Raw genomic sequence first — 12,109 nt, 5'->3', positions numbered from 1 at the left:
ATCCTGCCTCAGTTTCCTCATCTGTAAACTGGGGTAATCCTTCTCTGGTTGATTCTGTAGGACCCAGAGCAGGGCCTGGGAGGTGTGGGCTTGGTGCCTGTCCTCTCCCTGGGGGGCTTCTGAGCATCCTGAGCCTGCAGTGCCCACAAACTCGGGATGTGGAAGCCTGGTTCCCAGGCATCACGCTGGGGAAGCCCCTGGAACCCAAGTCCCCTCCCCTAGAGAGGATGAGGCCTGGACATGTCCACCAAGCTGCTCCATGGGGACCAGTAGTGACAGCCTCAGCTGAGAGGTGACGCTGAACCACAAGCAGACAGACTGCCCAGGGGGTGGGCACACCTGGCTGGGGGAGACCCACACAGTGGCTGTGTCCCTGGAGGTGGGCGTGGCTCTGATTTGGCTGTCTTATCTGCTGACATTTGCTATGGCTTGGGAGGGCTGTGCCCATTGATGCCAGCAGCCTGCAGCCTGCATGTGTGTGCACCTGTATGTGTGCACGTATGTGTGTGCCTGCCACAGGAGGAAGAGCCCGCAGGGCCACGTGTTCATCCCTCCAGGCCACTCTTTGGGCATCAGGACCCTGGAACAACTCATAGACTCCTCTGGCCCCTCCTGGGCCTGCACTGTCCTCTCCTGAAGGTATGCTGTCATTGTGGCCCATCCTGAGGGCTGAGGGATGCTGCTGGGGGCAGGGGTTAGGTGAAGCTGGGCCATGCGGGCTGGGGTAGCCATGTGCACACGTGCAGGTCCCTTGCGGGACTGGACAAAGTCGGGGTGGGAGGGAGGGAAGGGAGGTGGAGGTTGGTGGGCCTGGCTCCTTCCTGGCAGCCACATCTTGACACTAAACTCCACGGAGGCCACCAGGCCTCTTATGGTGTTACAGAGGTGTATTTGACAAGGTAGGAGAGGACAATCTTTAGTTTGTTAGCTACACATATAACTTCTAAACACTTTGAACTGTTTACATGCATGGCATGTGGGCTTGGTTCATGGCTGTTTCCCAGTGCCTAAAACAGTGCCTGCCACACAGTGGGAGCTTGGGAAGGGTTTGCTGTGTGGACCAGCCTCACCGTCACACCCACCTCCCCCATGCTCATCGCTAGCTGTCCCCAAACACCATCAGCTTCTTGAATGCATGAATGAAAATTGAGGCAGGTCAAGGCCAACTACTTCAAGAGGAACTTTATTTACTCCTTGTAGCAGGGTGCCAACGCCCACGTCAGCCGGGACACGGCCACTCCACTGCCACTCAGTTTGGAACCAAGACTGCCTGGCACTGAAAACACATCAAAAACATCAACTTTCTGCCCTTTTTTTCCTTTTTTTGTTTTTTGTTTTTGGTACAAAATGATACAAACAACAATACAAAATAGTTGTGCTGTTGACAATTACAAAAAAAGTTGGAACATCTGTCTAACCGCGCAATGCTCAGAGTTGCAGTGTGAACACATCATACTCCAGAATCTTTCCCGAAACAACCACGGTCATGCGGGCTGCTACACATTTTGTCCATTTTCAAAAAGAAACATGCAAAAAATCAGAATGAAAAAGGAGAGAAAGGAAAAGTAAGATGCGTTCCAATTGTACACAGAGGTGGACCCCACTGGACGGGCCGTGCCGAGCAGAATCTATGGATGTGCATCACGGCGCTCTGCGCAGGAGCTTCCGTTCTGATTTCTCCCCGTTTAGCACTCACACTGGGCAGAAATGGATACTCCCTCTCCTCCGACTTTTTACCTTGGAGAGAACAGAGTTGTCATCTCCGTGGACCGTGTGTGTCTGCTGGTGCACATGCTAGGGAAACTGAGACATCTCTGGGGGCCAGTTGGCTGTTATGGTGGCTGGAGGCCTAGTGCTGTGGACATGCTGTAAGACTCAAGATACACCCTGTGGGCCGGAGTGGGGCGCCTGTGGCTGGGCAGGGACGGCCTCTGCTCTGGCTGGTCCACCCTGTGGTGCTGCTGCTCCCTCTCCCAGGACAAACATTCCCTAAGGGAACTAGACCCCGCCCCTTGCTCTCTGTGTTGCTGCCTAATCACCCAGTCTATCTACAGGCTACAAAAGAGACTTGTGACATTGTGTGTTGAGCTGATTCCAACTCAGTGGGGAGCTGGGTCTGCGAGGATCTGGGAGCTCATCTTTCTCTAGCCCCTAGGGCTGATGGGGTAGGGGCAGGGAAGGCAGCAGGAGGTGCCGGGGAGCCTGTGGGTGTCCCCTAGCTGGTGCTGCAGCTTTGGCCTGTGGGATTTCAGCCAAATGCAAGGGGGGCTTGGCCATGACAGGTGTTGGGAGAGGAGGGAGGCAGGTGCAGACATGCTGCTCACTTCTGCTGGGAGCCAGAGAGAAGAGTTCATGCTGCCTCAGTGCCCACGTCCAGACATGCTGACAACAACCCACTCACACTTCTCAGGCTTAGGATTTGGACTGAAGGATAAACTTTCCAAAACAACAAAAACAGAAACCCTGGCTCCCCTCCCCTGGTCCCACCTGCCACAATCCATGGCCCAGACACTCAGGACACCCTCATATGCATAGCAGCTTAGCCTGGAGGCCACTCCATGGCTGCTGTGCCTGCTCCTGGCCTGGCTGCCTGTGTGGTGGGGTGCCCTGTTCCTGTCCCGGTGCCCCAGCCCACCCTCCCTTTCTGGCCAGTCATGGGAGGGGTAAGAGTGGCAGATGGGTTTGGTTGAGAGAGAGACCCTGACATCCATGGAAACATGCCACACGAGTGGCACATGCTTGTGCCCTCAGGCTGGAGCAGCTTAGAAAAGGGGTGATTTTAGCAATGATGCAGGCCATAGGCTGAGGAAGGCAGCAGACCACATACCCCAAGTGGAGAACATGCTGCCCCCAAAGGTATCCTGGACTTCCCATGCCCCCTGGTGTGCTCAGCAGGTGTCGATGCTGGGGCCCCCTCCTCGGTAAGGGGACTCTGGCACCAAGTCCTGCCCAGGGCCACTGCCACCCTCACCCCCTTCCCCAAGGAGTGTGTTGTGTGTGGTCTGGGTGGGCCAGAAAGCTGACCATACACAGGCCCCTGTCGAGGGAGCCTGCCCCTGCCTTGGCTACCCTGCAGAGGGAATGCACAAGGTGTGCCTCCCATCCCAGCTGGAGCTGCCCTGGGTCCTTGGGCACAGCTCCTTTGCTATCCTCCCCTAGTTGAGCTTGAGAATCAAATGCCCCTGGAGCAATGCCGGCTCTGAGGGATGATGGCCCCACTGTCCCTAGGGGCTGCTCGTGGCTGACATGGGCCCAAGGAAAGGAATTTACAGTTTCCGGTGTGTGGAGGATGGCAGGCTCTCTCTAGCCATCTGGAGCAGAGCTCTGCTGTCCACACAGACGGGGCAGGGTGTACGTCCACATGGGCAGGGGACAGGGTTTGCTAGAGTGTCCTGCAGGAATCAAGAGGCTGGCCAGTGTCTGCAGCTGGAAGGAGTCAGTGTCCAGCCACCCACACAGCTCCAGGGTTGGCCACATGTTCTTGGGGCCTTTGATGGGGTCCCCTAGAGTCCAGTCACAGCCATGGAGGGCTCAGGCCAGGGCTTTGCAGGTTTGAGCTGTGTTTTCTTGGACGTATACTCTCCTGGGTGGCATTTGGGGTGACAGATGGCCCGGATAGTGGCCTTGGCTGACTGGGGGCCAGGGTGTGGCTGAGGGCAGTGATGGGAATGTCTCAGATGGTCCCTTGGACCCCGTGTGCCGCAGCTATTCATAGCATCTGGGAGTGGTTAGGGGGAGTGGCCACAAACTGGGGTGAAGGCCCAAGTCTATGGTCCTGCTAGCCCCGGGGACCTCTGCTGCGGAAACTGAAGGCTGAACCCCTGCCCCAGCTGGCCTGGGGCCCCCTGGGGGAGACTCTGCACAGCAAAGGCTGCTGGGATTTAGACCCCAAATTTGTTTTTTCAAATGAGTCACCCACTTTCCTTTTCTTAAGAAAAGACCAATTAAAAAATAAAAAAATAATAAAAAAAGAAAGACACATTCTCTCCCGTTCCTTCCTTAACGGATGCTGGGGTGAGTGGGGCTGCTTGGGGCTGGGGTGGGGTGAACGTGCCTGTCTGCTGCTGGTCACTCCTGAGTTTGAGGGAATCTGATACATGCACCAAAAGGCACTTTCAATTTTTTTAAACAGTGCTCCTGCTCTGAGAAATTCAAGTTAAGACAGAGTGCCTCTTGCTCTCCTCAGTGACAAGTCGGCGGCGCGGGCGCTGGGGGAGTGTTCATGCTAGACAGCTCAGTGCCAGGGAGGCGGGGCCTCCTAACACTGGCGGTGGCGGCACGGGAGGGTCGGAGCGCCGGCCTCTGCTCAGTCCTGCTCCTCCGTGTCCCAGCGCTGCTCTTGTTTCAGTCCAGAGACTGGCGGTCAGCTAGTCCTCCTCGCCACCTCCGTACATGTCTGCCAGCTTCTTGAACCTGGGACCCCAGTCGTTGAGGTAATCGTAGTCTTGGTCCCCGGAGCTGGACGAGTTCAGGGAGCTGACAGAGCCTGCGGTTGAGCCGCTGCCCTCATAGTCGAAGACCAGCAGAGAGTCATAGGGGGGTGCCGTGGGGTCATTGTCAGCTGCTCGGAGCCCCTGGGGTCACAGAGACAGGTGAGGGTGAGGATGTGCTGTCTCCACCACGACCCAGCATAGCAACTGGGAGTTAGGGCAGGAAGCTGAGTTACAGGCCTTGCATACAGCAGCTGCTCCAGACTTGCTGTCTGCGTTTAACTGAAGGGGTGTCAGAGAACTGAGTGGGGAGGGGCATTTATGCAAAAGGAAGTGGGGAGGTTGTGGGAGGAACAATCTCAGATGCCAGTAGCAGAAGGGGCCAGAAGGGCTGGGTAGGGCCTGTGGCAGGGGCAGCTGCTAAGGGGCAGAGAGGCGTGGCCCACCTGACCATTGCCCCGGGAACGTGGGCCTGGGGCAGCCAGAAGTCAGAGGGGAAGTCGTCAGGTTAGACAGCCCCACCAACAAAATCTGGCAACGTAGCAGGCTCTGACTCTCCTATTCTCACAGGTGTGACCTCCATCTGGCAGTGGAGGACAGGATCTCTGCAGAGCCTGAGCTGAGGGGGAGCTCAGAGCAGCTGCCAGGAGGTGGTCTGGGGGGACGTCTGTCCTGGTTCCAGCTGTCCCTCTGTTGCTCTACCAGGAGGGAAGATGGCAGCAGCCAGTGAAGGCAGGAGGTGGGCACCGTGGGGTTCCCCGACTAAGATGCAGCAGGTGCTCCAAACTGTCTTGCAAAGGGGGAATGCGGCCTGAAGGGTTTTTGGCGCCAAGTTGCCTCCAAACCCCCAGTGTCAGGTCGGGTGTGTGCTTAGGTGGCAGTTCCAGAAGAAGGTCACCTCTGGGGTGGTTCCCACCTGCTGCTTGGGGTGGGAGCAGGGGCTGGCCTGGGCCTACCTGAGAGCAGGTGTCCTTGGGCTGTGCCTGTCTGGCCTGGGGATGAGTGGAGATGGGGGGGGCATCCCTGGTGGCAGTGAGCCAAGTGTGCAGTTGGCACGAGGGGCTCCTTGTCTCAAGTGCTGCGCTGCCATTGTCTCCACCGTGTCACCTCCTAAAAGCTATTCTTACTGCAGCACCTGCTTGAATTCTTATGAAGCATCTGCTGCACCCAGCCCTGTTAATCCTCATCCTGCCCAGAGTCCAGAATCTCAGTCCTCAGTGAGGAGGATGTGGAGGGCAGAAATTCATCCAGGCCACACAGCGGGAATGGCAGGGACCTGAGCCAGGTCTGGTCCACCTGCTCACCCCACATGCCCTCAGCCTGTGTGTGTGAACTGGACTTTATCTTTTGCAGGTCTGATTTTTTTTTTTTAAATTAAATCATAGCTGTGTACATTAATGCAATCATGGTGGAGTTTATCTTTAGAAGAGACTCCCTGCTTGGGCCTCCTGCAGCTGGGGCACCCACCTCGTTGATGAAGTCACCGATGTCACCTGGGTGGGGCACCACAGGCCTGGCTGGGTATTGGGGCTCAGCACCCACAGGCCGCTCGTCCACCCTCCGTACCCCAGGAGCCTTGCCCAGCACGTGCTCCATGGCTTCTGGCTGCTGCAGCTGGCTAAGGTCGTAGTCCTGGGGGAGAAGCCAAGAGGAGTCAGCAGGAGGCCCAACGGGACAGGGAGGGCGTAAGGAATTACAGTGACAGGCGTCAGGAGTGTGCCCCAAGTCTAGCCCATCCTGTCTGGTCCCTGGGGCCCAGAGTGCCTCTCGTCCTGTTCTGTACCTTGGGCCCTGGGTTCACCTGCTATCCTGTTTCATCACCACTCTGCCCTTCCCACAATGCCCATGTCCTTGCCACACCCCGGCAGGTGTGGGTCTGTGCTGTGCTGTCCTAGATGGCCTGCTGTGCTCCAGAGTGTCTCCACCGCCCAGTCTGCTCAGTAGTCCCCCAGTGCTCAGATGAGGAGCGGCCCTCCCTCCACGCACCCTTCCTCATGTGCTTATTTGCAGGCTGGGACGCAGAGGCACTAAGCCGCAGGGGTTCCTGAGTCCCCCAACAGCCCACCATGAACCCAGATTCCAATGAGCCGGCTCTCTGCAGTCACCCTCCTGGGCACCCATCCCTGTTCCTGGGCACTTGGCAGCCTCTGTTATGGCAGTCTTGGGTGAGAATGCATCTGTGTCCCCGGCCACCTATCTCGCTCCCCTGAGGGACACAGGGTAGCCCTGGGCCAGCCGTGTGCCCTGCGGGGACAGAGAAAGCAGGGTGGGGGGGGCATCACAGGCCCTTTGTGGAAGGCACAGCCCAGCTTGGTCTAGAAACATGGACGTGGGCAGGGGACGAGGTCTGGGAAGCCGGGTTCCCGTGTCCTACTCTGCGTGTCCACCTTCACGCCATGAGAGAGACCTCACGTTTGCTCTTAATGCCTGAATGTGGATTGCGCCTAGCACTGTGTCTCACCTGGTCCTCCTCGCCTCCGCCTTCCTCGTCGTACTTGAGGATGTTGTCACGCACGTCGTCCTCGGGGTCGATGAGCAGCTGCTTCGTGTGGCGCTCCTTTTCCCGCCGCTTCATCCACACCACGAATAGCAGGACCATGGCTGCGGGGGTGGGGTGCACCGTGGGGATGCAGGCAGGCCCACAGAGGTCCCAGTATGCACAGAGGCGAGACCACGCTGTTGTCCCGGGTAGAGTGCTGCGGCAGCACAGCTCACAGCAACCTCCAACTCCCGGGCTCAAGCAAGTCTCCTGCCTCCACCCCCCAAGTAGCTGGGACCACAGGCGCCTGCCACAACGCCCAGCTAGTTTTTGGTTGCAGCCGTCACTGTTGTTTGGTGGCCCGGGCTGGACTCGAACCCGCCAGCTCAGGTGCATGTGGCTGGTACCTTAGCCGCTTGAGCCACAGGTGCCGAGCCGACGTGCTGTCTTTGTGTGTGTCTTCCATGTCCTTCCCGTGTGGGTGTATGTCACTTGTGCACAGGTGTGGGTCCATTTGCACACGTGACACGGGCACAGTGCTGTGCTGTGCCACACACCTGTGTGCCTGCAAGTGTGTCTGTGTGTGCAGTTTCCAAGGCAGAGCTGGCCGGGTCCAGGCTGTCCCCAGCCCTGCCCGAGGCCTGGGGGAGTCTCTGAGGTATTTACTTTTTTTCCCTCCTCTTACTCTCCATTTGAGGAGGCAGCTGGCTAAGCGCAAACCCTGCCACTCGTTGGCAGGAGGACATGGTGCTGAGGGGCCTATTAGAAAGTCCTCTGACAATCAGGCTTCCCGACAGCAGGAGGTGAGGGCTTAGGCAGAGTGGCGGTTTGGGGGCAGGGATCACAGAGGGACGGAGAGGGTTTCCCTCCACCTTATAGGAGGCTCTGCCCTGGGAGGGATAGGGGGAGCCCAGAGAGGGGCTTATGAATGGCCACAGGGGTCTTGCTGCTGGGGAAGGGACGGATGGGTAGCCTGCCCAGCACCAAGAGGTAGGTGGGGAGCAGACCCAGGGGGCTTTTCCCACCATCCAGAGGACCTGGGGGGTGGGCTCGCAAGTTCAGGTGCGTGTGGACCTGAGAAGAGGCCATGCCCCTGCCCCACGCTTGTGGATGAGGGGCCCCTCTCCCCAAACCCTTTGGTCTGTGTCCAGGCCCTGCTCCCCCGACACTCTTTCCTGGGGGCCTCTGCTCCTAGCACAGGCTCTCTGGTGGTTGGCGCTGAGCCCCTTGGCTGTGCAGCGCAGGGCCTGTGTCTGCTACAGGCCCAGGAGGGGGTGCCTCTGCCTGTGGCCCCACACGCGCCTGCATACATCACTCCATCACAGCTTCCCACAGGCTCCCTCATCTCCCAATCTCACAGATGTGGAGACCAGGCCCCAGAAGTGACAGGCACTGCAGAGGGTGAGTCAGGGGCCAGGACGGTGGTCCCGGCAGCTGCCTGAGCACTGTGAGTAGGATTCTGAAGCCGGGTGAGGGAAGAGCTCTGTGAGTGCCCGACAGCCACTCCCGTGTAGGCAGAAGGCCAAAGGGTGGCTGGGGGACACTCCCTGACCTGACCCAGACTGTGGAGAAGGCACTGCAGACCAGGAAGGCAGAGCCCACTGACCCTGAGAGCAGCTGAGCGAGAGCCTAGAACCTAGAACCTGGTCTCAGTCACAGGATTGGAGAAGCCCCAGAAAGGCCAGCTCCACGCTCGAATCAGAACCGCAGGTATTGTCCACAGGGGACGAGAAGAGGAGGAAATAGGGGCCACCCCAAAACCCCCTGAGGTGCCCACGGTCATGCTAGTGTCTCTGCCCACAGACCCTGGCCCCCGGCCAGACCCTGGCTGTCCTCTAGAAGTGGCCCAAGTCTCACATTCCTGCCCATGGGGCTTTCAGCATAGTCCTGGTGTGTCCTTAGGGCAGGGACCCCACCATGCCACAGAGCCACCTCCTGGCCTTCAACCAAAAAGGTCAATTACTCTGACTTCAGCTATCAAAATAAGCCTCAGATATAGAATAAAAGGCAGCATTTAGAACAGTGATGATCTGGGAATAGAACAACAGCAGAGGCCACATAAAATTGGGTGTCCTTTGGATGAGGCTAACTTTAGTCCCCAGGGTGTTAGGTCAGCCACAAGGCTGGGTCTGTGGAGGGGAGGGTGGGGATGTAGAGTGTGGAGTGGACAAGAGCGGAGCCCTCCATGCACCAACCTTCCCCCACCTTCTGCTGAGGTCCCTGGGCTATCTCGGACCAGGGTGCCTATCCAGGTGGAAGGAAGGGTGTGGGGCACACGGGGCAGTCAGTAGCACCCTGCCCCTTTCCCACCACTCACTCCTGTTCCAGGACCCAAGTGGCTCAGGGAAACCCAAGACACCAGGGAGCAGGTGACCTGAGTGGGCCCCACAAGCATTTTTGTTCCCTGGCTGGTGATTGGTTCCAAGGTGTGCATGTGACCCGAGCCAGCCAATGAGAGAGAGTCCTGGGACTCCCGCCCCAGCTTCGCCTGCTGACTTCCTGCAGGGAGGCTCTGGGAGGCAGAGCACAGCCCTGGGAAGGGCCCTGTCTGGGAGACAGCCCAGCTGCTCCAAGGCCGTGGCATACCTGACTGAGAATAAGGGAGCCCCCAGTCTCCCATTAGCATATGCCCAGCTCAAGGGGTTTCTGGAAGGTTCCTAGCTGATGAGATGATGCTGAGAGAAGAGGGCTGTGGGGCAAGCCTGAGCCCTGCCTTCGTGGCCACCCTGGGATGGAACACTGGCACCTGAGAGACCCCCACCCCCAACCTGGCCACCTGGGATGGAGCACTGGCCCCCAGGAAACGCCTCCCCCCCCCCAATGTGATACTCACTCAGCAGGATGAGGATGCAGATAAGGATGGCGACGATGGCCCCGGTGCCCAGACCAGCTGCTGCCACTGCGCCGATGGTGGTGCAGTCACCATTGTCGTCACATGGACACACCTTGACTTTGATGATGGACGTGTTAGTCAGGGGCGGGTTCCCAGAGTCTGTGACAATGATGGGGACGTCGTACACCCCGGCCTCCAGGTACAAGATGCGCAGGGTTAGCTGAGCATAGTCACCTGGTGCAAAGAAGCAGCAGATGCTTGGCCTCCAGTCCAAGCAAGACTCCAGAGAAAAGGCTGAGTCTAATGCCATGGAGATCTAAAGTGTCTGCTCGGTGACACACGCATACACACCATGTTATGTCATTGAGTTAAAAGACACTGGAGATGCAAGAAAAATCCAACTACATCAGGATGAAGAAATAATTTCCTGAACATGGAAGGAGTTTTACCAAATGAATGAAAAAAGAACTCCATAAAAAAAAATAGGCAAAGACATTGAATAGGCAGTTCACGGAAGAAACAAAAAAGGCTCTAAACAGACCAAACAGATCCATTCTGTTCAAGGGGTGCAGATGGAAATGATGATTTTCGCCATAAAATTGGCAAAGTGCTTTTTATAACGGTAATGTTCAGTGTTAGTGAGGGTGTGAGGAACAGGCCCTGTCTTGGTGAAAGCAGACTGTGGAGTGACGTTTCTAGAGAGCATTTTCACAGAGCTGAAACTCCAGCACTCTGATACCCTCGCATACAACAAACCCAAGTCTAGGAAACTATCCTAAGGAATCTTATCAGTGAGGGTCCAAGCTGGTAACTGGCCTGGAAGTAACCAAGGCTGTGTGCAGTCACAACTGCTGGACACTCACCGTGGCCTTGGAGCTCGTTAGGATATGGAGAAGTTGGGATGACTTAGCACCTCCCACCCCCACCGCCAGTGAGGCTGGAACTGGACAGTCCTGGAGGCCGTCTCCACCTCTAGCTCTCACTCTCATGGGGCAGATGGGCCCCTGGAGACCTGCACCCCAGACTCGGTCAGATGCTCCCCACGGCTGGGCGCCACTGGGTGCGGCCCTGGGCCCTAGGCAGGCTCACCGTTTAAGCGTGTGATGGTCCAGTTTTTGCGCACAGCAGCTGGGACGAAGGGTAGCTCAAAGACGTAGGGGCCGATGTTGGGGTCGACGTCAGCATCAGCAGCTGTGATGTTGATGGCATTCAGGCCGGGCCTCTCGCAGATCTGGGCCTCCTTGGGCAGCAGCTCAGGGGCGTTGTCATTGATGTCAATGAGATAGATCTGGAGGGTCCCGGTGCCACTGGCTGGGGGTATCCCTGTGGGATGGACATGGGATGACCACTTGGGGACAGACAGGGACACAGCTACAGACCCACAGCCAGATGCAGGTCATGGCCACCCACACAGCTGTGTGTTGCACTCACACACTGCCCAGTCATGGCCCTGGTCCAGTGCTGACACCCGTTAGAGACAGCCACTCAACTGCAAATGCAGTGTCAATAGATGCCCACAGGACCGTACAGACAGCAGGGGCACCAGCCAACTGTTGAGAGCACAGGCACAGTGGGGGGTGTGTCCATGGAGAGCCCTGCTCGATGCATCCTACTAAGTTCAGAGCTGCTCGTGGTCACAGCTACATACTGGGGAACCCGTCCCCTTGGGGGTCCAGAGAGGGCTCTGCACAGGCCCTTGACAGCTGGGACCTGCCCCTGAGCACCTTCCCCAGGGCGGGGCTGCCTGGGGCAGGACCTCCCCTTGTCCTCCTGCAAGGCCCAAACACATAGTCTGAACAGGAGCTGCTGCTCTTGAAGCTGTGAGGAAGGACAGGAGCTCCATGATGAGCTGCGCACAAGGGCACCCCAGGCACAGCAGGTGGTCCCCACGAGGGCTGCTGGGTAGACAGAAGTTCCCGGTTGAGCTGCAGTGACCCACAGGGTCCACGCTGCCTGAAGCCCCCACATGCCCAACCCCCTGCCTCAGCGGCAGGCCAGTGGGGCTGGTGAATGCCTGCCAGGCCACCAGCATTGGGCGACAGAGAGGCCATGTCTGCCCTCCAGGCTGGAGGTGGTGGCTGTGGCTGTGGCGGCAGCGATATCCTGACCAGGGCTCTGCCTTCTGATGGCAGCTCCTGGTCCTGAAGTTAACAACCTGGGCTTTGGGTGAGGCAGGTGAAGTGTTTAAGAAATTTATCCTACAGGATATCTCTTTAATCTTTCAGAAGTTGCATCAGAACACATTTAAGGTGACATAACCTGGCATTGCTTTTGAAAACCACTCTGAGAAGTGGCTGATGACACAGCATGTGCTGCAGGAAGCATAGACCCGTCCCACTAACCTGGGGCTCCCGCACTGACCCTGCC

General features: G+C 57.8%; 1 protein-coding gene across 1 annotated transcript in view; it reads right to left on the bottom strand.

The window, feature by feature from the left end:
• Window positions 1–1,334: 1,334 nt before the first annotated feature.
• The window catches only part of CDH4 (cadherin 4), a 469,303-nt gene continuing 458,528 nt past the window's right edge, over window positions 1,335–12,109 (bottom strand). Inside the window, exons 12-16 of the mRNA XM_053574371.1 lie at window positions 10,832–11,065; window positions 9,743–9,976; window positions 6,892–7,031; window positions 5,898–6,062; window positions 1,335–4,574 (exon numbers count right to left, since the gene is read on the bottom strand). Coding sequence (XP_053430346.1) covers window positions 4,368–4,574; window positions 5,898–6,062; window positions 6,892–7,031; window positions 9,743–9,976; window positions 10,832–11,065 — 980 coding nt within the window. The 3' untranslated portion in view covers window positions 1,335–4,367. The remainder of the gene's footprint in view (window positions 4,575–5,897; window positions 6,063–6,891; window positions 7,032–9,742; window positions 9,977–10,831; window positions 11,066–12,109) is intronic.

Source organism: Nycticebus coucang, chromosome 21 (assembly GCF_027406575.1).
Source record: "Nycticebus coucang isolate mNycCou1 chromosome 21, mNycCou1.pri, whole genome shotgun sequence".
Lineage (NCBI taxonomy): Eukaryota > Metazoa > Chordata > Mammalia > Primates > Lorisidae > Nycticebus > Nycticebus coucang.
The sequence above is the reverse complement of the archived record's forward strand: the minus strand, read 5'-3'. Positions and strand labels throughout refer to the sequence as shown.